Below are 27404 nucleotides of genomic sequence, written 5' to 3' on the forward strand. Positions count from 1 at the left end.
TCAGCTTGTTAAACCAGCAAAACTGGCTCCCTGAGCAAAATTAGCTTTTCCTAACATAAATCTCCAAAATCTTCCATTCATTGTGGGAGGAATAGGCCCTGGTAGGAAGGCATCTGGGAGCGGTCTCTGCACTCTTTGATGCACTGATCAGCGTGAGAGCATGTCCCAGTTCTAAATGGCTCTTTGTCCCCTTTTTGCAGGCTTGTCTGCGCTCCTGTTTCCAAGCTCAGATGTTCGAAAATTGTGGGTGTGGTCACTATCTGTTTCCTTTACCTGAAGGGGTAAATTATTGCAACAGTGAAGTTGATCCAGACTGGGGTAAGAATATGAAGTAACAAGGCCCCATAATGCATCAGGAAAGGGATCAGAAACATACAGAGCTCCATCAGGAGCATTTTAAGTAACTGAATTAAACACTTTCCTTGTATGAGTTCAGCAGTGGCACTGTTTGCTAACCAGATGGATAGTGAGTAGCGTGGCAGAGTTCTTAGCTCTGGCATCAGATTAAGAAACCTCAACTTCCATAGCAGTTTAGCTGAAGGCTGCTCACATAGAGATGACCAGCTGGTAACACCAACATGGTATGGGACAACAGGGATTTCTGCTATGAAGTAAACAGAAAGCACTGCACCAGCCTTGTTGCATTTCAGGTCTCTTAGCACAGAAAGGTCAGCACTTCTCCACAGGTTTGTACAGACCCCAGATGAATTTCCCCCTTCAGTACAAGGTGACACAGAACAGATGTAATCCTCAGCACACAACTGTGTCTGCTCTGAATGTTTCTGAGTGCTGCAGTTCTCTTGTGACAGACATTCACAGAAAAGGGATTGTAGTAAAACAAGGTGCATTAGTACATTCAATGAGTTTCTATTTCAAGTGACAGCCCATGATACCTACTGGAGTGATGAAGATCTATCTTACGTAGTACAGTGCTGCATAATCAATCTGCTAAGCCCTTAATAATAGCTATCTGCAAAAAGTGTTACATCGTCTAAGAGTTTAACTGTTTTTGCTTAAATGGTTTTCCAAAAAACCAGAAGGTTAAAGGGGATGCAAATTTGTGCAGCAGCAAAGTTCTCATCTGAAAGGATTGTTTGCTTTTTGTTTTCACCAAACAGCATATTGCTATTCTTCACTGAGAGCAAGTATAGGACACAGGCAGTTTTGTATTGACTCTTGTAAGGAAACATGCAAGTAAGTAAATAAACTCTCTCTGGCAGTTCTCAAGGTGGAGGGAATCCTGCGTTTCATTCCTCACTGAACAGTGATGATCTTAAAATCTAAAATCCTTTTTGGGGTGTTTGAAATCAAACTAAAGTTCTGGTAATTTAAGAAAAGTGAGAAATTCTGTGTATTAATGTTCTTGTGTCTTCTTTCCAGTGACACTCAGTACAAGATGACCATATCAATGGCAGACTGGCCGTCTGAGGCTTCCGAGGTAAAGCCAATTTCTAACTTTTAAAATGTAGATTGATAATGAGATGTTCTTACCCAAGTGACTCCCTCCATGTGTGAGGTTAATGTGTTCAGCGAGGCAACCTCCCTCTCTGCTAATTGACACTTTTGTCAGCATACAGCAGAGAACAGACTCTCCAGGCTGTGAAATACAAACAGGGAAGGAGAGTTTTTTATTTAACAGATTTGGAGCCAGGAATATTGTATCTGGTTTTAAAAAGCAGATAAGGCCTCAGTTCTTTCACTTAGATGAAAATCAGGAATAGCTGATAGTTAGAACCATGTAAAATTGGTGTCAGTGAGAGGAGAATCCGGCCCTTAATTATTCATTATTTTAGATGTTCTTTAACTATAATGAGAACAATGGCCTCCTCTTTCAAATAAATACCGCACTCGCCTTTGTAACTCACTGCACCACGGACAGCTGCCCATCCAAAGCTATACAATAGAAACATGGTAGAGGACTCTCAGGCGTAACAGGAGGCTACTGTGTTTGGGCTTGGCCATTTCACCATAAACTTCCTGTCTAGCTTACACACCTCACTATGATCCGCATATTTCACTTACCCAAGAACAGCTAGAGGCTGCTAGAGAAGCAACATGGAACCTGTTGGATTTCACCCTCTCTCAATAGCAGAGAACAACAAAAATCATCCACCTTTGTACTAGATGAAAGTGTTGTCTGAAGTAGAAAAGTGTGATAAGATCTCATGGAATAGTCAGTGTGAAAGTTCAACATTCCATAAATATATTCATTAAATGTTCGGGTTGCATACTTAAGCAGCCAAAGGTCAGGAAATGTCAAAATTAAGGTTGCACACAAAGCCTTAACTCTGCCTCTTTATGTATCTGTACAGATCTGCAACTCTGTGGACTATGTTTGCAGATCGCAGATCAGATGCGGATACAAATTTTGCATCCGTGCAGGGCTCTACATATACATGACAAGTCTTTATTGTATGACCACATTCTATATGTTTAATACATCATCATACAATATTTTCAACAAGATTTTAGATGGATGTCACATCCTCTAGTTTCAGAGTAGCAGCCGTGTTAGTCTGTATTCGCAAAAAGAAAAGGAGGACTTGTGGCACCTTAGAGACTAACCATTTTATTTGACCATAAGCTTTCGTGAGCTACAGCTCACTTCATCGGATGCATACTGTGGAAAATACAGTGGGGAGATTTATATACACAGAGAACATGAAACAATGGGTGTTATACACACTGTAAGGAGAGTGATCACTTAAGATGAGCTAATACCAGCAGGGAGGTGGGGGGGGGACCTTTTGTAGTGATAATCAAGGTGGGCCATTTCCAGCAGTTGACAAGAACGTCTGAGGAACAGTGGGGGCGAGGAGGGGGGAATAAACATGGGGAAATGTCACCTCCTCTGGTACAAACCCATGTTAACAGCTTCTGCTTATCTAAGAACAGGTTAGAACAATTATGCAAACCTGAGAGAACGACTCAGGGACTCATTCCATAGTTGGTGAATGCTTCTGTAGAAACGACACTTGCCTTGGTGTTATCACTGGTAAAAGCCACTAACTATGTCGGCTCACTCTGGATCAGCACAGTACAGAGCCGATGTTGCAACAATGAACCAATGAACAGTGCTCCGGGCAACCAGGGAATTACCTGGAGACTAAAAAAGCAGGAGCCAGACTGACAGCAGATCTACTAGAGCTGTGAAGATAATAGTTGTTAAATACATTATTCAACACTTTTCCCCATTTTTCTAGGTAGAACATCTGGGTAATAAAAGTGATTATTCAGAACAGATACAGGTTCTATGACATCTTTCTAATCAGACATGGGAATAGTATTTATAATTACCCAGTTCTACTCTTCAGAACACCCCTGCCTCCTGTTCTCTAATTTTCCTGACTTCCAGCATACTTAAAGATTCTCCTATTGTTTCTTCTTCCCTACCGTAGTTGGGCTTTATTTTCTCTTTAAATGCTCTTCTCTAACACTGATGCAGATTATCCTCCATGTATGTTTAGAGCTCTAGTTTTATTTGCAGTTAACTTGTCGCTCATCCCCACTGGGTATAAAGTTTTAGGTTGAGGGTTCTGTGAAGGGATATGCTTCCCCTGGGCTAAGTCCTCCACCTCTTCAAACTCTAGACAGGTCTCATCTACCACTCCACTTGCTAAGAAACACTGCCACTACCTATCCCATAATAGGCAACTCACTTCATCAAACTGGCCTTTTGGAAGGTTTCATTTACTTGAGTTCAGATCCCAAATCCTTCCAATGATGGAAATTTGACTCTGTTTCTGGTCTGATCCCATTTTCCCAAACTCTGCCAAAGTCACCTCACCACATTCTCTCATCATCAGTTGAGAACAGTGAAGCTAAAATATCAGGGCCTGTAACATGGACTGATAGAAAATTGGAAGCTCTGTAAAATTACCCCTTTTACCATTTCAGCAGGAATTTTCCTGTTGATTTGCTTCTTTGGGCCCTGGTTCTCTGGCCTGGAGGAAAGTCACTTGTCTGCAACTGCTATTGACTGAATCACAAATTCCTTTATGTAGTGTAACATCAATCGTTATTTAGCATGGGCAGGTGCCAGAGGTTCCAGCTTTTTTGTGGACCGTGTAGGTGGTATTTTACCTCCCCCAGAGCACACGTGGCTCAGAGAGAATATTTCCCTTTTCAGTTATGAATCAATTTTCTTTTTCTAGGACTGGATTTTCCATATTTTGTCCTATGAAAGAGATCTGTCGACAAATGTGACTCTGGACAGGTGAGTAAAAACAGAGGTGCCTGTTGACATTAGGTTAGCTCAGACCTTGACAATCAACCCAAGCATGTGGGAGGAGAGCAAATTCCTTGACATGGTGCTTGCCTGTCCGTGTAGGCAGACAATCACAGAAGAAGCACATGCAGATACCATGCTCTTCATAGCTCCAAACTAGGCAAATCAAAAACCTGCAAACAGAGTTTAAGCTAAAAAGCATATTGAACACAGCAGGTTCTTTTCAGCTCCAAATAAGTTTTAACAGAGACCAGGGCTAAAAATGCCACAGGTTTCCAAAGTTCAGCACCTGTATGTGCATGTGAGAGCACACACACACAAACACCCCCCACCCCCAACACTCGTGTGTGGGAGGCAGGATTTCCCACCTGAAAACACTGGATTGGCGCCTGCCCCCGGAAGGAGCCAATCCAGTGCACCAGGTTGGATGGAGATGGCTGTTACTATTTGATAATCTGAACTGAGGCCTCGGACAAGTGGGAAATCTGAACTCTGCCTTTGTGGTGCAGAAATAATCTGACTCCAAACCCAAACTATAGCTTTGTTTTGAAAATTCCTGACTTTTTTGGATGTGTGCACACATGCAGCAAACAAGTCACGTGAAAGCGGAGGCTGGACATAAAGGCGGAGCCCCAAATGCAGTGCTAGACGTGGGCTTAAAAAAAATCAGATAGAAACAGGTCACATTGCAACCAAACTGTGTGAACATTAAGCTCCCTGAAATAGGACTGACACTGGTATTGTATCAGCCGTGTGTCTTGCATATCAAGCCCTAAAGCCAGGTGAAACGGACCTCAATGCAACTAGTTCTACCCTCACAGGAAGGCACAAGGAAACTGGTTTTAAGTCTGTGCTTGGGAACAGTCACTTCTCCTCATGCAGAAAACCAATGCCTTGGATTTCATAGCCACACCCAGGCTACTCTGGCATCACCATTTTACCGGGGTGTAGTGCACGTGCAGTGCTGACCCATGGATTTCCATGTGCCTGACACTTGTCGTCGTTGTTTCTAGTGCAGCGTTTCTCAAAGGCGGCCACCATGGCCGTATGCGGCAACCAGCGGCTTTTCTTGTGGCCACAGCCTCCTGAGTGTGATGTGGGGGAGAGGGCAAAGTAGAGCCCCTCTCCCTCCCTGTTGCTCCTGGATGCACCGCCCTGGTGTTGGTTGCTGGGGCTGCCAGCAAGGGGTTGGGCCTTGCCCCCCTTAGAGTCACCTGGGGCACACCACTGGTGCAGCGGGCAGCTGATGAGTTCCCCACCTTCCCAGGGCTGTGGGGCTCAGGCTCCGGCTGTGGGGCTTTGGGCTCCAGCCCTGGGCTCTGGCTGCACCGTGGCAGGCCCCAGGCTCTGGCCACATGGCTTCAGGCTCCATCCTGGCTTCAGGCTCCAGCCCCCCACTGCCTCCCCCAACCCTCCATCTAGGGCTTCATTTGTCCCCAGGCTTGCCAGGGCTGATGAAGTCTACTGTGAAAAGTGATACTTGTATGTTTGTTAATATCACTTTTCACAACAGACTTGCTAGCTAGCAATAAATAAATTACAATAATTTGGCCGTGTCTACATGCATATTTATTTGGTTTTCCTACAGCTAATTAAGTATCTTAGGAAAAGTGTGAGAGTGGCCACCAGCAAGAGTAGTTTCAGAGTAGCAGCCGCGGTAGTCTGTATTACTCCTTTTCTTTCAGCAAGAGTTGGTGGCCGCACTCTGAGGCCACCAAAACATTTGTCCTGAGACCCTGTCCTAGTGGTAGCAGTTGCATTCCTTGTTTATACAGAATTCCAGCTCCAACTCCTAAGCAGTGTAAAGGATCCCGAACTAACCATGTTAAAAAGAGAAACTGGTTCCATATTCCCATCCAGTCTGCATAATTCGGAGGATGCTGCTATGTCCAGATTACAGTGGACCTGAAATCATGTCATGGTGCAGAGTGAGACCATGTGATTAGGTTCTGAGGGAGAAATTAACTAGAGGCAACCACCTGGAGCAGATCTGTGACCCTGACTCTTCCCCTGTGGAGTCAGAGTATTAGGTGCTGTTAGCCTGGGGTTATTTGCAGACTTGGGTGTTTTAAACTGAGGCAGGACAGGGAGGTTTGCTGCAACTGAAGTCCATTTGCCCAAGGGATGAATACAGATAAAGTTGCAGGTCCTGTTCTGAATTAGAGAATGAATGCAAGGCTGGCCATAAAAGGTCTGGCAAAAATGGACAGAAGTAGCATAATAATAATGCTTGGCGGAACATGAAAGTAAAACCAGCTAGCTACCAGGAGGTTTGGTGATGTGCGAGAGACCAAGTTCTGTGGCAAAAAGCGGAGGAACATTAACAAGGCCTTCACTGGAGTTACCCTAATTCTATAATAATATTACAGTCATAAAATAGATTTTAGAGACTGAGGCAGAAGAAAACAGGAAGCGCCACCATGACAGAGAGTTGGCAGAAACGAGCAAGTAAAGATGGCAGCCAAAATTTTCATACTTCAATGTTAGGCACTTCTAGAAGTGGCGAGAGCCTCCATTGGCTTCAGTGGGAGAGAGGCGGCTTTGCCTCTCTGAAAAGTCAGCTCCTATTTAGGTGCTTGATTATGAATTTAGAAGCCTAACTTTATCACGTCTCTTTTTAAATGGGGTCAAATGGCTACAAAACTAAGCTCCAGCACTTTCCTCGGGAACAGCTCTAAAAACCATCAGAAAATGCTAACACAGGCAAAACCAAATGCCTCCCTAGCACAGTTTATGCCCATCCCTTGGCTACCTCCAGAACAGACCTCATGGGTTATTCAGATGAGTCAGTCAGTTGAAAGGTTGCTAATCGGCTCCCAGAAATTTGCTCCTGGCAAGTTCCCCCAAGAGTCTCAAAGCACTTCCAATACAGTCACTAGGCTGCTCTGTGTTTTTAATGAACCTTTGACCCCTTAAGGGATTCAGTTTATAAGGTGCCTGAGAACAAGCTCTCTCCCCCAGCAGCCAGTCTTACCATTTCTACCTCCTCTACATTCCAGACTGTGTGTTTAACAGAAAGAATATTATAAATGTCACCCTTAGCACTGCTTTGGGAAGCCTGATCCCAAATGCAAGCCCAGCCCCTCCCAGGGAGCAAAAGAGACGAGCTGGAACCACACCTGAGTAAATGCACAGGGTGTACAGGGCTAGAATTTAGTCTGAACTAATTCTTGTGTCCTACAGAAATGGGATCATCAAGCTAAATATTTACTTTCAAGAGTACAACTACAGAACCATCTCGGAATCTGCGGCTACAACCGTAAGTGCAGTATCAGGCTCCTGCTTCTAAACCCGTGCCAGAGCATATTTCCATAGCCTTTTCCAGATGCCAAATACCTGCAGAGTTCCCACTGAAATGACTCTGCCAATCTCAGCCTCTGAGCAGCGTCCCTGCAGCTCCCCATAGAGATTAATCTGAAGTATTTAGAGGTGTCCCCATCCCCTGGACTGGGTGGTAAATGCACCTGCTGTTCTGCTCCGTGGGACTGAACTCCTATGGAGTTCAGAGACTCCTGGTGGGTCAGAACCACTCTCTACAGGCTGGTTCACAATCCCATCCACATTCCTGCCGCTGACCCATTTCTTCCTTTATCCTTGGTTGGGGCGGGGGAAAGTGATTCTAAGGAGCGCTATGAAATCTCCTTTGGGGTGAGCCGCTGCCCTCACACGCCTCTGTGCCTGCAACATGAGGGACTCAGCGAAACGTTACAGGTGTGATCTAGGTGTGGATAGTCACCTAGTTAAACTTAACACACACACACACACCCCCGAGTACACAGCTGCCCAACTGCTCCTGGGGCTGAGGGTAGGTGGGTCCTGACTTCATTTTCCTATTTCAGATTGTGTGGCTCCTGTCAAGCCTGGGAGGCCAGTTTGGGTTCTGGATGGGGGGCTCCGTGCTGTGCCTCATTGAATTTGGAGAAATCATCATTGACTTTCTGTGGATCACCATAATTAACATCATCAGTTGGGGCAAAGGCCTGAAGCAGAAACGAGCCTGGGCCCAGTACCCAGACGCACCTCCGACCGTGTCAGAGCTGGTGGAGGCTCACACCAATCTTGGATTCCAACATGAGGACATCATCACCCACTCCCGTGATGAAGTTCCTCCCCCTGGAGCACTCCCTCCAGAGCCAGGCACCCCACCACCCAACTACGACTCACTGCGTGTAAACCCACTTGCTGTCATTGACTCGGACAGTGATGCAGAGGCCAGTTAAGCAGTACAGAATATCGCACTGCACTTGGCCTCTGAGGAGGGGCCTGCTCTGGCTTGACATGACCCTGTAATTCACTCTGCACCATGCTCTGCTCTTTAGGAAAGCTGCAGGGGATACTCTGCCATGTACATTGGTCAAACTGGACAGTCTCTACGTAAAAGAATAAATGGACACAAATCAGATGTCAAGAATTATAACAGTCGGAGAACACTTCAATCTCTCTGGTCACGCGATTACAGACATGAAAGTTGTGATATTACAACAGAAAAACTTCAAATCCAGACTCCAGCGAGACACTGCTGAATTGGAATTCATTTGCAAATTGGATACAATTAACTTAGGCTTGAATAAAGACTGGGAGTGGCTAAGTCATTATGCAAGGTAACCTATTTCCCCTTGTTTTCCTAACCCCCCCCCCCCTTCCTCAGACGTTCTTGTTAAACCCTGGATTTGTGCTGGAAATGGCCCACCTTGATTATCATACACATTGTAAGGAGAGGTTTCAGAGTAACAGCCGTGTTAGTCTGTACTCGCAAAAAGAAAAGGAGGACTTGTGGCACCTTAGAGACTAACCAATTTATTTGAGCATAAGCTCTCGTGAGCTACAGCTCACCTCATCGGATGCATACTGTGGAAAGTACAGAAGATTTTTTTATACACACAAACCATAAAAAAATGGATGTTTACCACTACAAAAGGTTTTCTCTCCCCCACAGGAGAGTGGGGTGAGGGGAGAGAAAACCTTTAGATAAGGTTTAGCACTTTAGATAAGCTATTACCAACAGGAGAGTGGGTTTGTGGGGGGGGGGGACCTGGATTTGTGCTGGAAATGGCCCACCTTGATTATCATACACATTGTAAGGAGAGTGATCACTTTAGATAAGCTATTACCAACAGGAGAGTGGGTTTGTTTTAGGGTGGGGTGTGGGGGGGGGGGGAGAAAACCTGGATTTGTGCTGGAAATGGCCCACTTTGATTATCATACACATTGGAAGGAGAGTGATCACTTTACATAAGCTATTATCAGCAGGAGAGTGGGTTGGGGGGAGAGAAAACCTTTTGTAGTGATAAACACCCATTTTTTCATGGTTTGTGTGTATAAAAACAAACATCTGCTGTATTTTCCACAGTATGCATCCAATGACGTGAGCTGTAGCTCACGAACGCTTATGCTCAGATAAATTGGTTAGTCTCTAAGGTGCCACAAGTCCTCCTGTTCTTTTTGCGGATACAGACGAACACGGCTGCTCCTCTGGAACCTGTCGTCATATCTGCACACAGTTTCTGTGATCAGTAGCTTCTCACAGAATGAGTGTGATAAACTAATCATGCTACTAGGTATACAGGCATGATAGCAGAATAAAGGCTGTCACAAGGACAACAGGAAATTTATTAAAATGGGAGAAAAGTCACAAAGGAAAGACTGAGGCTGGCTTGCGGTAGGGAGAGACTGGGATGTCCATGGCATGAGAATCTGATAGTGGCTTTGATAAGAAAAGGAGGACTTGTGGCACCTTAGAGACTAACCAATTTATTTGAGCAGAAGCTTTCGTGAGCGACAGCTCAAGGTGGAGTTTTAGAAACTGAAAAGTACAAAACAGAGCCTGGTCTGCACACTTCTGTTCCTGTACAGCTAGCCGGCAAGTCACAGAATTGAAGTGACCCACCCCTTACATCTTGTTCTAAGGTCTTCAACTCCCAGTATTTCTGCCTCCAAATAACCAGGAGTATAAACAGTGACCTACTCCAGACAAGGTGTGTTGGCTGCTTGCTGGAGCCCTTATGCTTTTTGTTTGTGTTCCTATGCTCACTGCTCTGATTTTTGTAATTAGTTTCCTGCAGATGGGCACATTTGTTAATATATGTTAGAGGTAAACAGTTCAGATTCCAATAAAGATACAAGCACACCTACCATGGGTGGAGTGGCAGGTCACCTAACAGTATCATTCTTGGCAAAAAAAACCAGCTATCATGGCTGAGTTTCCTGGTGGCAGAGCAGGTGAAGTTTAGTGCTTATAAAAAGAGAGGCTGCTAGTCCAGGACAGGACTAGGTATGGTGCAGATTTGGGTCAAGCTTCCCTAGGCAGCCAGCTCTGCTATTGCAACAGCACGAGCCCTGCAATTCCATCTTGCAGGCTGCCTTGGGGAGCTGGGGTTGCTGTTATATAGTCAAATCTCCATCGGGCACTTGGCAAGGGAGCCTAGGACCTTGCTGTTATGGCCGACATGGACCACGTCTTTGTGAGGAGGGAGCAGCTCCGTGCCAAGGCTGCTGTCCCACTACCTCTCCACCACGCTGCAGATCTAGTTTATAGAAGTAGTTTTCAGAACTTCAGGAAGAAACAAGATTGTGTGGTCATGAGAGTGGGAACATGGAGTCCTGGGGCTTAGCCCCAGCTCAGCAGTTCCCAGCTGTGTGGCCACGGGTGAGTTATCTCCCAGCCCCCGACTTGCAGAATGGGGCTAATACATTCTCACACATCAAAGGGGTGGTGAGGCTCCATGCTAGTTTTTATAAATCCTCTTGAGATCCACAGCTGAAAACTGCTATCAAAGTGCAGTGCTATTAATTACACACACAATTCTCACAGCCCAGGCTGGCTGGAGACTCTCCGTTCCTCCTTCACACAGCCACAGAAGTGATCAGCCTCACACATAGCAGCACAACTGATGTAACAAAATTCTAGCGAGACACACCCTGACAATCACACAATCACTTGCTAGCGCAGCAGGCTCTGGTGGCTGCAGTGCCCAGCACATTTGTGGGTCCCCATATTACGCCAATGGCTTTGCACTGGGATTTTATTGTAAGGCGGCCTTGGCTGGGAATTTTGGATACTTCCCGTGATGTTCAAAGTACTAACCCTTGCACGCTTTGACGATTGCGCTATACCACTCACTCACACACACACACAACGATAAGGAGCTGTATTCTGCACAGGCCTGTCTCCTCCCACTCACAGGAACCCTTTTGGATAAAGTATTAGGCCATAGGCTCCACACCGTAAACCAGGACTGACAAGTCACAAAAACCACTGAATGTCTGCCATTCTGCCCCAGGCAGGGGAGCATAGGCTATGCATCCGATGAAGTGAGCTGTAGCTCACGAAAGCTCATGCTCAAATAAACTGGTTAGTCTCTAAGGTGCCACAAGTACTCCTTTTCTTTTTTCTTTTTACGAATACAGACTAACACGGCTGTTACTCTGAAACCTTTCAGAGAAATAGAAACTTTCTGAGTGCGCTTACTGAGAGGGGAAGAATACAACAACATAGCCCAGAACATTGATAACACCTTTCCCTCATTAAGATATACCAGCCCTGATTTTGATTAATTCACATAATAATTTTGGGCAGATTTCTAGTTTCAAAACCACCTCCACCAAAAGCCTTTTACTGTATCCATAATCTCAATTTGTTAAATATTTGAGAATTCACATTACGACCAAATCTCTATTACATCCCTCTATTAAACCATTACTAGAGAGCTGGATAGACAGAAATCTCTAATTTCACACACTGCAGGGAGAAGTCTCCTAAAAATGAATGTGAGCTACACTTTATCATACTTTCCTGGTCTTACCATTTACAGTGCCCTGATTCCTTTCCCTCCTTTTGTTAAAGAAAATTATCTAAATTAGCCACACAATGTGTTTATTTAAGCAAATGCTCTAAAATCTGCAGAGATTATCTATAGCAAACAAAGCAACATCATGAACTAGGTTCTTAAGAATTTTTATATCTTTTTCCCTACATAAATGAACATTTACTACAGTCCTATAGCTGCAGTTCCCAGCATCACAGAAGTGAAACCAAATTCCCTTATTCTATCAACCCATATTTTGATTTGTTCCGTTTATTCCAAAGGAAGCTTTTATTTACAAGAACCACCCTTGTACCGCCCATTCATTAAATATACAGAACAAACAGTCTCTGTTATCCTTCCCCATTACCACCCTTTCCTTCTATACTAGGAATACTTATGGTTTTGACATCTTCAAATAACTTTAATTATTGGTGAAAGACTGTTTCTTGGGCTACTGAGGAGGAGCGGGCTGGGGGAGTTGGGCAGATATTACTGGCAGTCCTTCATATTGTGTTTTCATTTGTGAGCTAGGCTGATCCTATACTCTGGGCACTAGAGAGATTTCTACAAATACACAGAAACAAATAAATAACCAGTGCCACATATTACCAGCAGATCTGCAAACAATACAAAACCTGCGTGTTGCCACTAACGCCACCTAATCAATATTTTAATCTCGTTCAAAACACTGGAAGCTCACTCAGGGAGACAGCGTTCATTTTTCAGGTCTAGGAGAAAAGGGCAGGATCTAAGATGTATCCACGATAACCTTCTAACGGTCTTAAAACAGGAAGATAACTAGATTAAGTAGTAGACTCTAATTTTCCAAATACTGGTCTAGCATTCCTGTAACTTCTATTTGTGTCTCTCATCTAATCACTACATTTCAAAAGGAAGCTTCTTTAGGTCAATAAATGGAGCCATTCTGTCAAACGTTTGCCTTGAAAATGTGGTATTTTCGCTCTCCATACACAAGGGGACGAGCACAGCTACCGACTACACTTTACTGAGGGCGTGGCTACACTTGCAGATGTAGAGTGCTTTCCGTTAAACCCGCCTTCGGACAGCGCAGTAGGGAAAGCGCCGCAGTCTGTCCACGCGGACAGGAACAAGCACACTGGCGTGGCCACATTTGCAGCGGCACTGGGAGCGGTGCATTGCGGGCAGCTATCCCACAGAGCGCCTCTTTCCAATCTGGCGCTGTGGCTTGTGGAAAGTGGGGGGAGCGCATGGGGCATTCCGGGTCCTGTCCCAATGCCCTGTGATGCATTGGTTCACATCCCAGCAATCCCTCTGCTTCTGTCCACAATTGGCGCCATCTTTCAACAGTTTTTGTACTGCGCGCTCTGTCTACCCTTTCGGTCTGCAGGAATAGATCCCGAACTGCTGAGGAGTATGCAGACGAGTCATGCCAGCACACTGTGTTTGGCAGTCAAGTTATTCCTTATGATCCAAAGTGACAGTGAGGACTCCGATGATGATAGATGCGAGTAACGCATATGACACGAGTTTGCTTGTGGCTTTCACGGACATGCTCACCACCGTGGAACGCCGCTTTTGGGCTCGGGAAATAAGCACTGAGCGCTGGGATCACATCGTCAGGCAAGTCTGGGATGACGAGCAGCGGCTGCAGAACTTATGGATGAGAAAAGCCACTTTCATGGGACTGTGTGAGGAGCTCGCCCCCACCCTGCGGTGCAAGGACACGAGATTGAGAGCTGCCCTGCCGGTGGAGAAGCGGGTGGCTATTGCAATCTGGAAGCTGGCAACTCCAGACAGCTACCAATCAGTCGCTAACCAGTTTGGAGTGGGGATGTTAACCGTTGGAATCGTGTTGATGCAAGTTTGCAGAGCCATTAATCGCATCCTGCTCAGAAGAACCGTGACTCTGGGTAACATGCATGACATTGTGGCTGGCTTTGCACAAATAGGTTTCTCTAACTGCAGAGGGGCAATAGATGGCACGCATATTCCAATTCTGACACCAGCCTCCAAGTACGTTAATCGGAAGGGCTATTTCTCTATGGTTCTCCAGGCACTTGTGGATCACCGTGGGCGTTTCACTGACATTAACGCAGGCTGGCCCGGAAAGGTGCATGACACACGCATATTTCGGAACACTGGCCTGTTCAGGAAGCTGCAAGCTGGGACTTTTTCCCTAGACCAGAAGATCATCATAGGGGAAGTTGAAATGCCCATTGTGATCCTTGGAGACCCCACTTACCCTTTAATGCCATGGCTCATGAAACCCTACACAGGGAGCCTTGACAGTAGCAAGGAGCAGTTCAACAGGCTGAGCCAGTGCAGAATGACTGTGGAGTGTGCTTTTGGCCGTTTAAAGGGCCACTGGTGCTCTCTGCATGGGAAGCTGGACCTGGCCGATGACAGCATCCCCGTGGTTATATCCGTGTGCTGTACCCTCCATAACATTTGTGAAGGGAAGGGTGAACGATTCACTCAGGCATGGAACTTGGAGGTTTAACACCTGGAGGCTGAATTTGAACAGCCAGAGAGCAGGGCTATTAGAGGGGCCCAGCACGGGGCTGCAAGGATTAGGGATGCCTTGAGAGAGCAACTTGAGGCTGAAAGCCACCAGTAACGTCTGGTGCCCTGCACAGGAGTGCAGTGCAGTGCAGTGGTTCCAATGTTAGTAGGAATCTGTGTTTGCTACGTATGACATGCTGACTTGCGGTGCCTGTTGCTTTCCTGGGCTAAGGTATCTTTTACTTTATGCAATAATAAAGAATGTTTTCAAAGCCAAAAAATCCATTTATTGAAAAGAAACACAACTGCTTGGGAAACAAAGGGCAAGGGGGTGGGGTGGGGAACGGTACAATCACAGGTTTGGGTATGTCCTGTTCTCATACGCAGCCTTTCTGACTGGAGTGCTGTGCAATGAGTGCTGCACTTCAGGATGGCTGTACTGCATGGTGATGGGGGCTGAGTGCGGTAGGTCAGGGTCGTAGTTTTCAGGGCCGGGTGGTGAAGCTACAGGTGTTGGAGGCAGCTGGTGGCGATAAGAACCCGGATGTTGGGGAAAGTGGGTTGGAGGTGACATGGGGGCACAAGAAAAAGAGTTTTGGGACAAGGGACAAGGGCTGCGGGCGGGGGGCAGGCGCAGTAGTGCTCCATCTGCATGGCTACGAGCGCCAAGCGGACTGGATCCAGGCGCTCCATGATGCTTAGCAGCCACTCTGTGCTTTGGTGCTGGTGATCCGCATTCTGCTGGCGGACCCTCCTTTCACTCTCCCGCCACTCCTGCACTTTTTGATTTTCATTAAGGGAGTGCTGCATGACTTCATTCAGCATGTCCTCTTTGCTTCTACGTGGCCTCTTCCTGATTCTTTGCAGCCTCTTGGCTGGTGATAACATGGATGGCTGAGATCTCAAGGTTGCATCTGTAAAGGCAAAATGCAACACTTGACAGAGGCAGCGTTGTTCACACAAGACAGAGCAATGATTCCCCTGTACTTAAGGGCAAGCACAGTCTACACAATAGCATAATTTGCCCATCCCAAAGCGAGTACACAACCCCCAGGAGCCCCAAAATGGTGAGTAAGCACAGGGTCAAGGGGGACTGATTCTTTCATGGCTGTACTGTCCTCTGGGTTTCTGTGCCTTGGGGAAAGCCAACAGTGGCAGGGGGCCCTATACTGAACACAGTCCCCACATTTTCTACAGGAGTTCGTCCTGAAAGATATTTCACTGTTGAGGGTGACCTGGGAAGCAACGGAGGGTCTTCTACTGCAGTGTGGCTTCCGCCCTGGCCCATATGCAGCAATGGTCCCCCCGCCCCTCACATCACAGTGGCGGGGACATGTTAGCCTGACTGAGACAAGGACCACAGTGGCTCTCCCATGAAACTTGTGCGAGCACATTGCCCAACAGGCCTTTGAAAAGATCACTGAGGCCGATTACCACGATGTGAGAGAGCACATCAATGCCCTATTCCACATCGAGGCGTGCATGCGGTTCTAACCCTCCTCGCCCCAAGAGCCCGCACCAAATAACTTCCTTCCCAAAATAAAAGCCGCTTACCGGGAACCTCCTCTGGTGTTTGTCCTTCCCCAAGCACCAGCCACCATAACTGGCTACCTTCCTCCTGGCTTGAGAACAGCTCCTGGCTGCATGCATCTAGGGATGCCGGGGCATCTTCCTCCGCCAGAGCACCCTTGCTCCCGCTTTGCTGCTCCTCCTCCCCCCGCCTTGTTGCACTGGGCTCTGAAGTGTCCATGGTGGTTCCCGGAGTGAAGGTGGGATCGCCCCCAAGTATTCTTTCCAGCTCTTTGTAGAAGCAGCAGGTCACGGGGGCAGCACTGGAGCGGCTGTTTGCCTCGCGGGCTTTGCGATAGGCATTCCGCAGCTCCTTCACTTTAACCCTGCACTGCAGTGCATCTCGGTCATGGCTCCTTTCCATCATGGCCCTTGATAACTGCCCGAAGGTATCGTAATTCCTACGGCTGGAGCGCAGCTGGGACTGGTCAGTTTCCTCCCCCCTAACATTGATGAGGTCCAGCACCGCGCCGTTGCTCCATACTGGGGATCGCCTGGCGCGTGGAGGCACGGTCACCTGGAAAGATTCACTGAGAGCACTCCACGCCTGGCTGAGCAAACAGGAAGGGGATTTTCAGAATTCCCAGATGATTTAAAGGGCGGGTCTGACGATTGGTCACCTGAGGGCAGGGCAGTAGAGTTCAAAATGATGACCAGAGTGGCTAGCACAGGCATTGTGGGACACTTCCGGAGGCTGATCAGAGCGCGCTATAGGACCAGGGCGTCCACGCTGGCGCCGCGGCACTCCGGGGGGGCGCAGCAAACGTTATTCCACTCGCCGAGGTGGAGACCAGCAGCGCTGTAGCCGCGGAGTCAGAGCGCTCTACGTGCCTTGAAAAGCGTGGACGCGTCGTGAGTTAGTGCACCCTGGGCTCCTTTACTGCGCTGTAACTCACAAGTGTAGCCAAGCCCTGAGTAAAGGAGTGAGACTACACCTCACTTCCAAGGATCAGATTCCTTATTGTGTGTTTCAGAGTAGCAGTCGTGTTAGTCTGTATCCACAAAAAGACCAGGACGACTTGTGGCACCTTAGAGACTAACCAATTTATTTGTGCATAAGCTGTGAGCTACAGCTCACTGCATCTGATGAAGTGAGCTGTAGCTCACGAAAGCTTCTGCTCAAATACATTTGTTAGTCTCTAAGGTGCCACAATTCCTCCTTTTCTTACTGTGTGTGAACACTTACTGCTGAGCCAACTCAACACCAGACAGGACCATACCCCAAAACTCTCACCATGCAGGGATGAGCTCACAGCAGTCAGTGAGGGAACACATCTACCCCAGCACTCAAGAGGGATTGAGGCACTTTAGGTCCCCAGTATCTGCAGCAGATGCTTTTAGGGTTAATAAAAGGGGAGTCTGCTGTCCTGTGCAATGAACAGACACACTTGTGAACCAGCTTCTCACTTAAGTTCTGTTGCTGTTTCCAGTTCACATGCGTCTTATTCACCAGGTTGTTAGTGTTTGTAGAAGACAGAAGCTAACAGCAGATGGAGACCAGCCTATTCCAGACAGCCAATTATGTTACCTGCACAGATGGTGTTGTGAGGAAGAGATCGCCTAGCCCTGGGTACATCAAGAGCAAAACCATGAACAAGTAAAAATAACCAGAATTGGTGACAGGGCAGATGAAATGCAGTTAGGAAACCTGCTCAGGACAGCAAGATCCAGTTCTTACAAGACCTGTCCTAGCCCTTTACTGTTCAACTCTTCACTCCCCTCCTACCCAATAAATGGGTAACTTCCTTCATAAAGCAGAGGATGACTCTATATTGCACCTGCCTTCACAAATAAAGAGAGTTTCCCTAGAGCAGGGGCGGGCAAACGTTTTGGGCTGAGGGCCACATTGGGTTTCCAAAATTGTATGGAGGGCCAGTTAGGGGAGGCTGTGCCTCCCCAAACAGCCAGGCATGGCCCAGCCCCTGACAGCCCCCCCGACGGCCCCCCCAGGACTCCTGCCTCATCCATCACCCCCTGCTCCCTGTCCCCTAACTGCCCCTGGACCCTCTGCCCCTGACTGGCCCCCACCACCCCATCCAACCCCTCCTCTCATTCCTGACGGTCCCCCCCAGGACTCCTGCCCCATCCAACCACCCCTTCTCCCTGTCCCCTGACCGCCCCCAGAACCCCTGCCCCTGACTGCCCCCTGCCGCCCCATCCAACCCCCCCTCCTTCCTGACTGCCCGCCCCAGGACCCCTGCCCCCATTCAACCCCCGTTTCCCACCCTCTGACCACCCCGACCCCTATCCACACCCTGGCCCCGACCACCCCCTTGACTCCCCTGCCCCCGACCGCGCTGCCTGGAACACTGGTGGCATGGCTGCACCAGGATAGCCAGCCACGCACCACAGAGACCGGGTCAGCCAGGCTCTGTCGCTGCACTGCCCCCCGCCCAGAGCACTGTGCTGGCAGCGCGGCAAGGTGAGGCTGCAGGGGAGGGGGAACAGCGGGGGATGGGCCGGGGGCGAGCCTCCCGGGCCAGGCGCTGAGGGGACGGGCGGGAGGGTCCCGCAGGCTGTAGTTTGTCCACCTCTATCCAGAGCCCTTCACCGTGCAGCCCATGTGGCCACTGCATGAGGACGGGGTAAAGGAACTACCCTCTGGTTTTGGGTCAGTGCATTCTAGCACGCTGGCAGTAACACTCAGGAGCTTCTCAGCCACAGACCTCCGCAGCTGCGTGCACGCATTGCTCTCCCCATTTCACAGAGGAGTTCGTCTAGCCACAGAGAAGCTATTTGCTTAAGGCACCGAGCAACACAACAGGGAGCTGAGAATAAATCCCGGTCTCCTGATTCCAACTCTGGTGTCCTAGCCCCTGGACAAGGCCGCCTCAATCACTTGTAACAGCTCCTATTTCATAAGAGCACAACAGCTGTTCCAGCCCAGAGCCAGGGCGGATTTAGAAGCATGTGTAGAAATCTCATTGGGCCTCACTATTGTCCCAAGCCCATGCCTTACACGGCAGCAAGCCAGAGTGCTTAACCCTGGGAGGCCAGCTGCAAAGAGAGGAGACAGAGTCTGTTCCCAATCCAGCCCTCACCGAAACCGTTGATGAATCGGTCCCCTCCAATATAGCATCCTCTAGCTCAATAAGGCCTGGCCCAGAAGGGGGCCTCTGGGCACTACTACAACAGAAATAAAAAGAAAATGCACCATTATGTCTAAGATCCTGCCCAGGAGTAAACATCTGCCATATTCTCAGACCTTTATTCCTAGCTGGGTGCCTGCAAGGGTTATTCACTCTGTGAACTGCGACAGCAGCTACAGCCTGGAAACAAAAGGCAAAAAGGAGCCACCACACTCCTCAATTTTGAGTTACAAAGCAGAGAAAGGATAGGAGAGGCTCAAATCGTGAGAGCTTCAGCCCCTCACACAGTCAATTGGAACAGCATGTTCTCAGCAGCAGGTGGAAAATTTACTATTCTAGGCATTGCTGGTTTATAGCGGGTGTTTGACAAACTAATAAAATGAAAAATGTACCTTAGGTACTTGAGTCAGGGTGTTTACTTACTTGGTTATTTCTCCCAAAGTGATCAATGAGAACGCCGAACACGTAGGTGTGACTGCCCCTTGCTAATGGGGTGCTCTGCTGGCTCAGTGAGCAGAAGAGTCTGGGCCCCATGGAAGGATATAAGCTGACAACAGACAGTCACATAACTGCCAGCAGCTAGGAGCGGTGGAGGAACAAGCCTCTACCCTACCACAAAAAGCATACAGTGTGTGGAAACAAAGACATGTTTACATTTTATAAAAGCAGCAGGACCTGCAGGGGATGGTGCTGGGGAGAAAGGCAGATGTGGGACTGCAGAGGAGGGGAGAGATCAGAGGGTGATTTGAGTCACCAGCTTAGAGATAGAGACCGAAACACTGGAAACACGTAAGGTCGCCAAGGAGTGCAGAGGGAAGAGAGAAGGTGGCAGAGGACAGAGCCCTGAGAGGGGAAGAAGAGGAGTCACAAAACGCAACCATTCAGGGGCAGTAAGAAAGGAACATCAGGGAAGCCCAGGAGGCAGCGAAGCCTGAGACGAGGACGGTCTGTGAGCTAAAGAGAATAGAACAATATGCTGACTTGCCTAGATATCCAGCTGTGACTAGAGAGGGCAGAAACCAGATGGAAGTGAGTTAACAATAGAACAGGAATAGAGAAGATGGAGGCAAGGGGGATGGACAACTGTCCCAAGGAGTCTGGAGGTTAACAGGAGGAGCAAGACACAGCAGCAGCTAGAGATGAAGGGGAGAACAAGGGAAGGTTTTTCCCAAAATAGGGACAATAAGGGCAATATTTGACAGGCTGAGGGAATGGAGCACAATAGCCAGGAGAGAGTTGTCATGGGGACACTCAGGTGGAAGAATTGAAACACTTGAGTGGTGAGGGACAGGGTGTGCAGGGAAGGTGAGGTGTGCCCCAGCTGGACAATGCTGCTCTCAAACATCAAGAAGCTGGAAGAGGGGAAGGAAAATGAGGAGAAAGTCCAAAGTGGAGAACAGCTGCCAGGGTTGGAAGCTTAGGAGTTACCTAGGGAGGGGGGCGGAGGGTTGCCTAGCAAGGAATAGGACCCATTCCTTTACACCTTCTACACTTGCAGGAGACAAGACCTTGGTCAAACCCTCATGTGCACATGCTACAGGTAGGAAAACCAACGTGATCCCCCAAAAGAGAATGAACAGACCAGGAGGTCATTACTAGCAGCTCAATGGCCTCAGAGAGTTTAGAACAAAAATTTGCACATCCCTGCTCTTGGGCAGGCTACGAAGAACAAATGAGTTCAAAGCTCCCCAGAGACTGGAGATTCTCCAGTGCGCTCCACAAACAGCTTCTTTCTTCCAGCTGAAAGGAGAAGCTGCACCATAAAACAAGTCGCATACACATGCCTGATGCCCAATTCCTACTGTACAGGGAGAGCTGCTCAAGTCATCTTCACCCATCTGCAGATGTTGCCAATCAGCAAGGCCTTCGGCCATTTACAACATACAGGCCCAGCAGCAAGTATGCTTTGAGGCCTTACCTATTAGATGGACCTTAAGTGAATAATGAAGGGCCAATCTGCCTGAGGAGAACCTCAAAGTATGAGATAGGGTCATCAAGGTTTTGCAACACTATAATTCCCTCCTCCCCCCTATACACCAAAGCGCTTCAAGACTTGTTTCCCCTTGCACAGTTGCGGGAGCATGCTGAGGTTTTGTTTCTGCTCTCTGACACCCCTGAACGTGTTGCCTTATTACATAAACTAATGGGGTGTTTTTGTTGAGGTGCTCAAAGAAAGTCAGTGCCGGGTGTATAAATTACATTATTAGAGTCTCAGCAGCTGGGGGCTGCTGAAACCGAGCACTTCTGACCTAGAGCACCCTTCCCTGTGCAACTCACCTTGAGAACTGGCATCTCCTCTGGAAGGACACAGTACCCCCCCTCTCCCCGAACTACAGTGACAGGAGCCACGTAGCAGCAAAAAGGAAGCAGTGTGAAATATTGTTTAGAGACCAATATCCTTGAAAGCCACTTGACTCCTTTATGTGTCTTCTGATTTCCCCCATCTTGAGAGAGGTTTATAGGTCTGCTGCATGCTCTTTACTGCTACTGAAAACTGCATGGGGAATGAGTGGTGCAGAGGAACAACAGACACATGGCTGAAGATCAGGTCACTGCTGCATACACATAGTCCAATGGGGATTAAGCAAATGTCCTCATCTGCATGAAGGAGTTTGGCACAGAACCTCCAAAACTCAAGACAAGGAGATATCTGTGAAGATGATCCATGATGAATGGGTGCCTCTTTGGCAGAGCATGTCAGCAAATCCAGAGAGGATGGGCTGAGATCAGGAAAATGCCTCTGTTCTAGCTGGGAAAAGAGGGAGAAAGGACAAAGTGCTGGAGCAAAAGAGAAGAAAATCAACTCTGCAGTAGAAAGGTTTTATTTTTATTTGGTTAAATGGGCTGTAACTGCACGTTTCTTAAGTACACACCAGATAAAGAGTTCACTCTGCAATTCAGAGGAGGGCAGTTCACTGTCAAATAGACTATTCCATTCTGATAGGAGAGCAATAAAACCTCAGGGCTACTGCTGCCAGCAACCAAGAGAGTCGTAATCCCTTTCAGGTACAGCCTGTGCTTAGAATCAAGACACACCTGAATATTTGTGTTGGTTTGCATTCCAGATCAGGATTCCTCTCTTGCCAAAAGAACTGGTTAAAGTAATGTTGCAGATGAAGTGTCAAATTCTATAGCTAGCTTGGAAAAGCAGTTCAGACTGACACTACACTAGAGCAGATGTTCCAGGGAAATTCTTCTAGTGCCCCCCCCCCCCCCCAAATCAGACATTTTAAAATTTCTAAGACTTGATTCACCCAAAAAAGGTTCCCAGAAGCTGAGCCTTGCAGAATTTCCCCCAACTGCATTTGTATCAACCATGATTCCACACAGCCAAAATCCGAACAGTGGGATCAGTTTATACTTTCCCCAAACCTATACCCTGGGAAGCGTTCCTAGATTAGAGAAGCCTTTTCGCAAAAACCCACACACCACTTCCATCCATTTCCAAGAAGACTACAACACTGCTACATCCAATTCCTTAGAAGCTTCCCAAGAGCTTCAGAAGGAAGAAAGTCTCCTGAGAGACAACCTGCTAAACTGGTTTTGTTGTCAGGGCTTAGTTTGGTCCTGCCTTTTCTGCAAATTGCTGAGACGCTACCTTCATGAGATTGTGGATAATGAACAACTTGAGCAATGGGCATTGCCTGCAGGTAGTAGAGTCCTCATTTCAGTTGATCCACGCTGCACATACCCTGTAATTTCAGTCAGCATTGGTTAGACTGCACTAAAAAAGCCAGTCATTTCATTGTCATGCGGCATGTACTCTCCAGCTAGCGTCACACTTGTCACAAGACAGCTCTAACTCACCCAGGTCACCCAGATGGCCATAGGGAAATGTGGTCATTAAGATATTTTTCTTTTCCATTTCATAGTTCAAAACACCTGGAGAGCTCTCTCAACATTTTCAAATGAAGAAATGTATTAAATGAGTCACAAATAAATTCCTCTTTTCCCCAATGACTTTCCCATCATCCTTGGAAAGTTTATTGGAGAAAAAATTCAATTTAGGAAATTTAGCCTTTAGCCAAGAGCTCCCCTGCTGGTGTTTCTCGAGGGCTTGGAGTTAATAGTCCACACTTCTCATGGTGGCGATGTTGCTTGCTAACCTGCGGGGCAAGCTTTTGGCTGTTTGCCTGTAGTCTTCTGGTTTGGTCTTCAACAGCGTTACAATGTTTTGTAGTGTCTTTGAAGGCTGAAGACCGAGGGCATCCATCACATTTATCAGATAATCTACAAGATTGAAGGACAAAATGTATTTAAACAGGCAATGGTTACTATGTCAAACACTCCCCAAAGTAGAGCCATGTAATAGAGAAGCCTCCATGGCAATTCTGCCCCCAAAGTACTACACCAGATGTCCTCTGTCCATCAGCACTAGTTCAGACTAACTCACAGCACCTGAAAAGCGGCTGGAATCTAGTTACGCTCCCATCTTACATTTTGGATCTTCGGTTACTGCTTTACATGATCCGTGGTTTTGGTCAGAGGAATGGGGTACATTTCAATAACTGCACAGACTAACAGGAGAGGATTCAATCACTTCTTCTCTCCCTACCCCCTCAACACCTGTTGGAAAGGCCCAGCTTCTCCAAGTGTCCAGGAGACAAGTCTTGCCAAAAACAAAGCTGTCGGGTTCCAACTCTGACCACTTGGTTTATTTCTGCAGCTTTACTAGTTGACATGTCACTCAGAGAGTGACTTGGGCTGCAGTCTGGCACACGCCCTTAGTACCAACAGTGGGGAACAATGGGCTCTGAAATTGAACCACTAACCAGCCATCTCAGCTGTTAGCTGCAACGTCATCAAAAGCCTTGATATGCAAGATATCAAGCAGCTCCTTTAGGAGCTCTTATCCCCCGAAGAGCCCACTAGGAAATGACAGCAAACCGCACTGCTTGGGAGCTTACTGGCACACTACAGGATTGGGGTCTAGGAGAGTAATGTCTGCTAAGGAGAAGCAGCTCACTAGACAATGTATGTTCTGCGCTCACCAATGTCTGTGGCTAGCTGCTTCGCTGAGTGAAGGGTGAGCTCTGGAATCTGCAGGATAACTTCACAGTAGGTTTGCATTGTAGCTCTGGCAACGGAACCTAGCCAGTAGTCAGCCATATTGTCCAGCTCAGGTAACTCGTCACCTGAACAGAAAGTTCTCATTAGCCATCAGAACCCCTACTCGCCAGCGCTTGCTCAGTCTGTAGCTGGGGGTGAATTTTGTGCTAGGTAAAAGAAAAAGTCAGCTTAATCTGAAAAACTTTAAGGTACTGGAACTTAGACAGAAAGCGGTTCTCAGACTGGTCTATGGAGAGTGGGGTGGTGACTGGTGCTAGCTCTTTTAGTTGTTATCAGCTGCTATCTCACATTAAAAGGTAGCTAAATACACAACACTCTTTCTTCATGTTACTCATCCTCATTAAGTCATTTCCACAGAGATATGAGGCAACCATGCACAGTAGTGGGCTGGGTTCCGGCTAGCACTTCTTCTCTAATTCAGACATGGAGAAGCCCTCCAGTAAGCAACAAAGGTCCCTGCAGAACGGATACATGCAAGGCGTCCTCTGTTCACGGCGACGCACGAGGTGTTTTGAAAGCTAATGAAACCCTTTCAAATATGAAAATACTTTAACGAAAGAAAATCATGAACATCACAAGCTAAACCACACATCGTATTTTTAGCAAGCTACAGGAGGAAAAAGGTAAAGAACAGAATTATCAGACACAGAGATGAACATGATTAGTTGGGGAAGAGTCAACATTACTTTTGTAAAGGGACATCACACCTCACCAATCTACTAGAATTCTTTGAGGAGGGTCAACAAACACGTGGACAAGGCGATCCAGTGGATATAGTGTAATTGGACTTTCAGGAAGACTTTAATAAGGTCCATCACCAAAGACTCTTAAGCAAAGTGAGCAGTCATGGGATAAAGGGAAGGTCATCTCATGGATCAGTAACTAGTTAAAAAGACAGGCAATAAAGGGTAGGAATTAATGGTCACTTTTCACAGTGGAGAGAGATAAATAACTGTCCCCCAGAGATCTGTATGGGACCAGGGCTGTTCAACGTGTACATAAATTATCGGGGAAAAAGGGGTAAACAGTGAGGTGGCAAAGTTTGCAGATTATACAAAATTACTCAAGATAGTTAAGTCTAAAGCAGATTGTGAAGAGTTACAAAGGGCTCTCACAAACTAGGTGACTGGGTAACAAAATGGCAGATGAAATTCAGTACTGATAAATGTAAAGTAATGCACATTGGAAAACATAATCCCAACTATACATACAAAATGATGGGATCTAAATTGGTTGTTACCACTCAAGGAAGATCTTGGAGTCACAGTGGATAGTTTTCTGAAAACTCCCACTCAATGTGCAGCGGCAGTCAAGAAAGCAAACAGAACGTTAGGAACCATTAGGAAAGGGAGAGATAACGCCACTATATAAATCCATGGTACACCAACACCCTGAATACTGCACGCAGCTCTGGTTGCCCCATTTCAAAAAAGATCTGTTAGAAATGGAAAGGGTCCAGAGATCGGCAACAAAATGAACAGGGGGATGGACCAGCTTCCATGTGAGGAGAGATTAAAAAGACTGGGGCTGTTCATCTTGGAAAAGAGGCGACTAAGGGGGATCTGACAGACTTTATAAAATCATGACTGGGGTGGAGACAGTGAACAGGGATGTGTCATTTACCCCTTCAGACAACACAAGCACCAGGGGTCACCCAGTGAAATTAACAGGCAGCAGGTTTAAAACAAACAAAAGGAAGTGCTTCTTCACACAACGCAGAGTCACCCTGTGGAACTCATTGCCAAGACTATAACAGGGTTCAAAAAAGAATTCGATAAATCCATGAAGCATAAGTCCACCCATGGCTATTAGCCAGGATGGGCAGGGATGTAATCCCATGTGCTGGGGTCCCTAAACCTCTGACTGCCAGAAACTAAGAGTGGACGACGGGAGATGGATCACTTGATGATTGCTCTGTTCTGTTCACTCCCTCTGGGGCACCTGGCATTGGCCACTGTTGGGAGACAGGATACTGGGCTAGACAGACTATGGGTCTGATCCAGTATGGCCGTTCTTATGAAGAACGCAAAGCATCAAGCCATACACTGCTTCAACTGGCAGTGAAAACAAATGTCCATAAGAGATTAAACACCGCAGACCAAGCCACTTTACATTTTAACACTAAGGGGATGGAATGAGGAATTCAAGTTACAGGTGCTTTCCTTCAGCTCTCACGGAGGTCTGGGTGATCTGATCAGCAACAGCAGAAGGAAGAGCCCTTGATAATCCTTATTTACGCCAATCTGGATAAAATGGCAGGTTGGAAACATGAACATTGTGTATAATTATTGTTCTTTATAGTATGTCTAGTAAACTGCTCAGGACCCAGCTCACCCCCACAATATTCCCTCCCCGCCACCCCGTGTATCACAGGTGGGAATGCACATATCTGCACAGGCATCCATGTCAGATGAGCAGCTATTCAGGCCAGCTTTCCATGCCATGTCAGGATACAAGCACAGAGGTAACAGAATTGAGGGACAGGTCAGTGGGGAGCATTGAAGCCAAAAGCCTCATTTGAGAGGTCTTTGAGAAACACGAAGGCGGGCCAAAATGTAGAGCTCACAGGAGCCTCACTCCTGCCAGCTACAAGAGTTTGAAGAGGACTACTGATACTGTAGTGACTGAAGTGTTTTCCTTGAAAACACCACCCACCTTCATCACACTCAGGGCAGTGCCCGTCTGCTTCAGCCAGTCACATACCAACAGCTTATGGCTGTGTGGATGCACAAAAGCCAGGGGAGCACAGGGAGTCTCAGGAACAGAAGGGAGGACAGCAGGGAAAAGGGGAGCCTAGGATTTGACAGGATGCCACAAGCTTATTTAACAGTCAGCCCCAGAGCAGGGTTATGGGGCCAGAGGGCAAGAAACAGGGATGGTCTCTGCCAGGCTATGCATTGATGTTATTCAGAAGAGACTCCACCAAAGTGGTGAATTTGTTTAAGTGTGACCCTCCCTCATTTAATACTTTAATTAATCCTCATTCTTGGCACTCGTGTAGTGCTGTTCACCCAGGCAGCTCAGAGCACTTCACAAAGCTCAGGAGGAAGTAGTGTTTTCCCCATTTTACAGATGCAGTGACTGAAACAGACAGACGTGAAGCGATTTGCCCAGGGTGTACAATGAGTTAGTGGCTGAGCTAGGAATGGAACACAGATT

At 47.3% G+C, this 27404-nt stretch overlaps 3 protein-coding genes across 4 annotated transcripts in view; 1 reads left to right on the top strand and 2 right to left on the bottom strand.

Moving 5' to 3' along the window:
* LOC141994688 (epithelial sodium channel subunit beta) overlaps positions 1 to 17659 on the top strand; it is a 51268-nt gene extending 33609 nt beyond the window's left edge. The window contains exons 8-14 of the mRNA XM_074964938.1: positions 201 to 318; positions 1119 to 1194; positions 1381 to 1438; positions 4155 to 4216; positions 7412 to 7487; positions 8068 to 8829; positions 17517 to 17659. Coding sequence (XP_074821039.1) covers positions 201 to 318; positions 1119 to 1194; positions 1381 to 1438; positions 4155 to 4216; positions 7412 to 7487; positions 8068 to 8448 — 771 coding nt within the window. The 3' untranslated portion in view covers positions 8449 to 8829; positions 17517 to 17659. The remainder of the gene's footprint in view (positions 1 to 200; positions 319 to 1118; positions 1195 to 1380; positions 1439 to 4154; positions 4217 to 7411; positions 7488 to 8067; positions 8830 to 17516) is intronic.
* Positions 1 to 27404, bottom strand: part of COG7 (component of oligomeric golgi complex 7) — a 56361-nt gene that overhangs the window by 3322 nt on the left and 25635 nt on the right. The window contains exons 17-19 of one of the 2 annotated variants that reach the window (XR_012641191.1): positions 24167 to 24310; positions 23282 to 23405; positions 1492 to 1597 (exon numbers count right to left, since the gene is read on the bottom strand). Coding sequence is in view for 1 of the 2 variants with exons in the window: in XM_074964936.1 (XP_074821037.1) it covers positions 23239 to 23405; positions 24167 to 24310 (311 nt within the window). In the remaining variant the exon portion in view is untranslated. Of the gene's footprint in view, positions 1 to 1491; positions 1598 to 22389; positions 23406 to 24166; positions 24311 to 27404 lie in introns of those variants that run through there. The other variant, XM_074964936.1, reaches the window with a different exon arrangement.
* On the bottom strand, positions 11619 to 17964 carry LOC141994689 (uncharacterized). Its single transcript, XM_074964939.1, has 2 exons — positions 16072 to 17964; positions 11619 to 15431 (listed from the first exon to the last, which is right to left on the bottom strand). Exons 1-2 carry the CDS (start codon positions 16451 to 16453, stop codon positions 15022 to 15024), a joined length of 792 nt encoding a protein of 263 aa, XP_074821040.1. The 5' UTR covers positions 16454 to 17964; the 3' UTR covers positions 11619 to 15021.

This window comes from Natator depressus, chromosome 10 (assembly GCF_965152275.1).
Source record: "Natator depressus isolate rNatDep1 chromosome 10, rNatDep2.hap1, whole genome shotgun sequence".
In the NCBI taxonomy this organism is placed as follows: Eukaryota; Metazoa; Chordata; order Testudines; family Cheloniidae; genus Natator; species Natator depressus.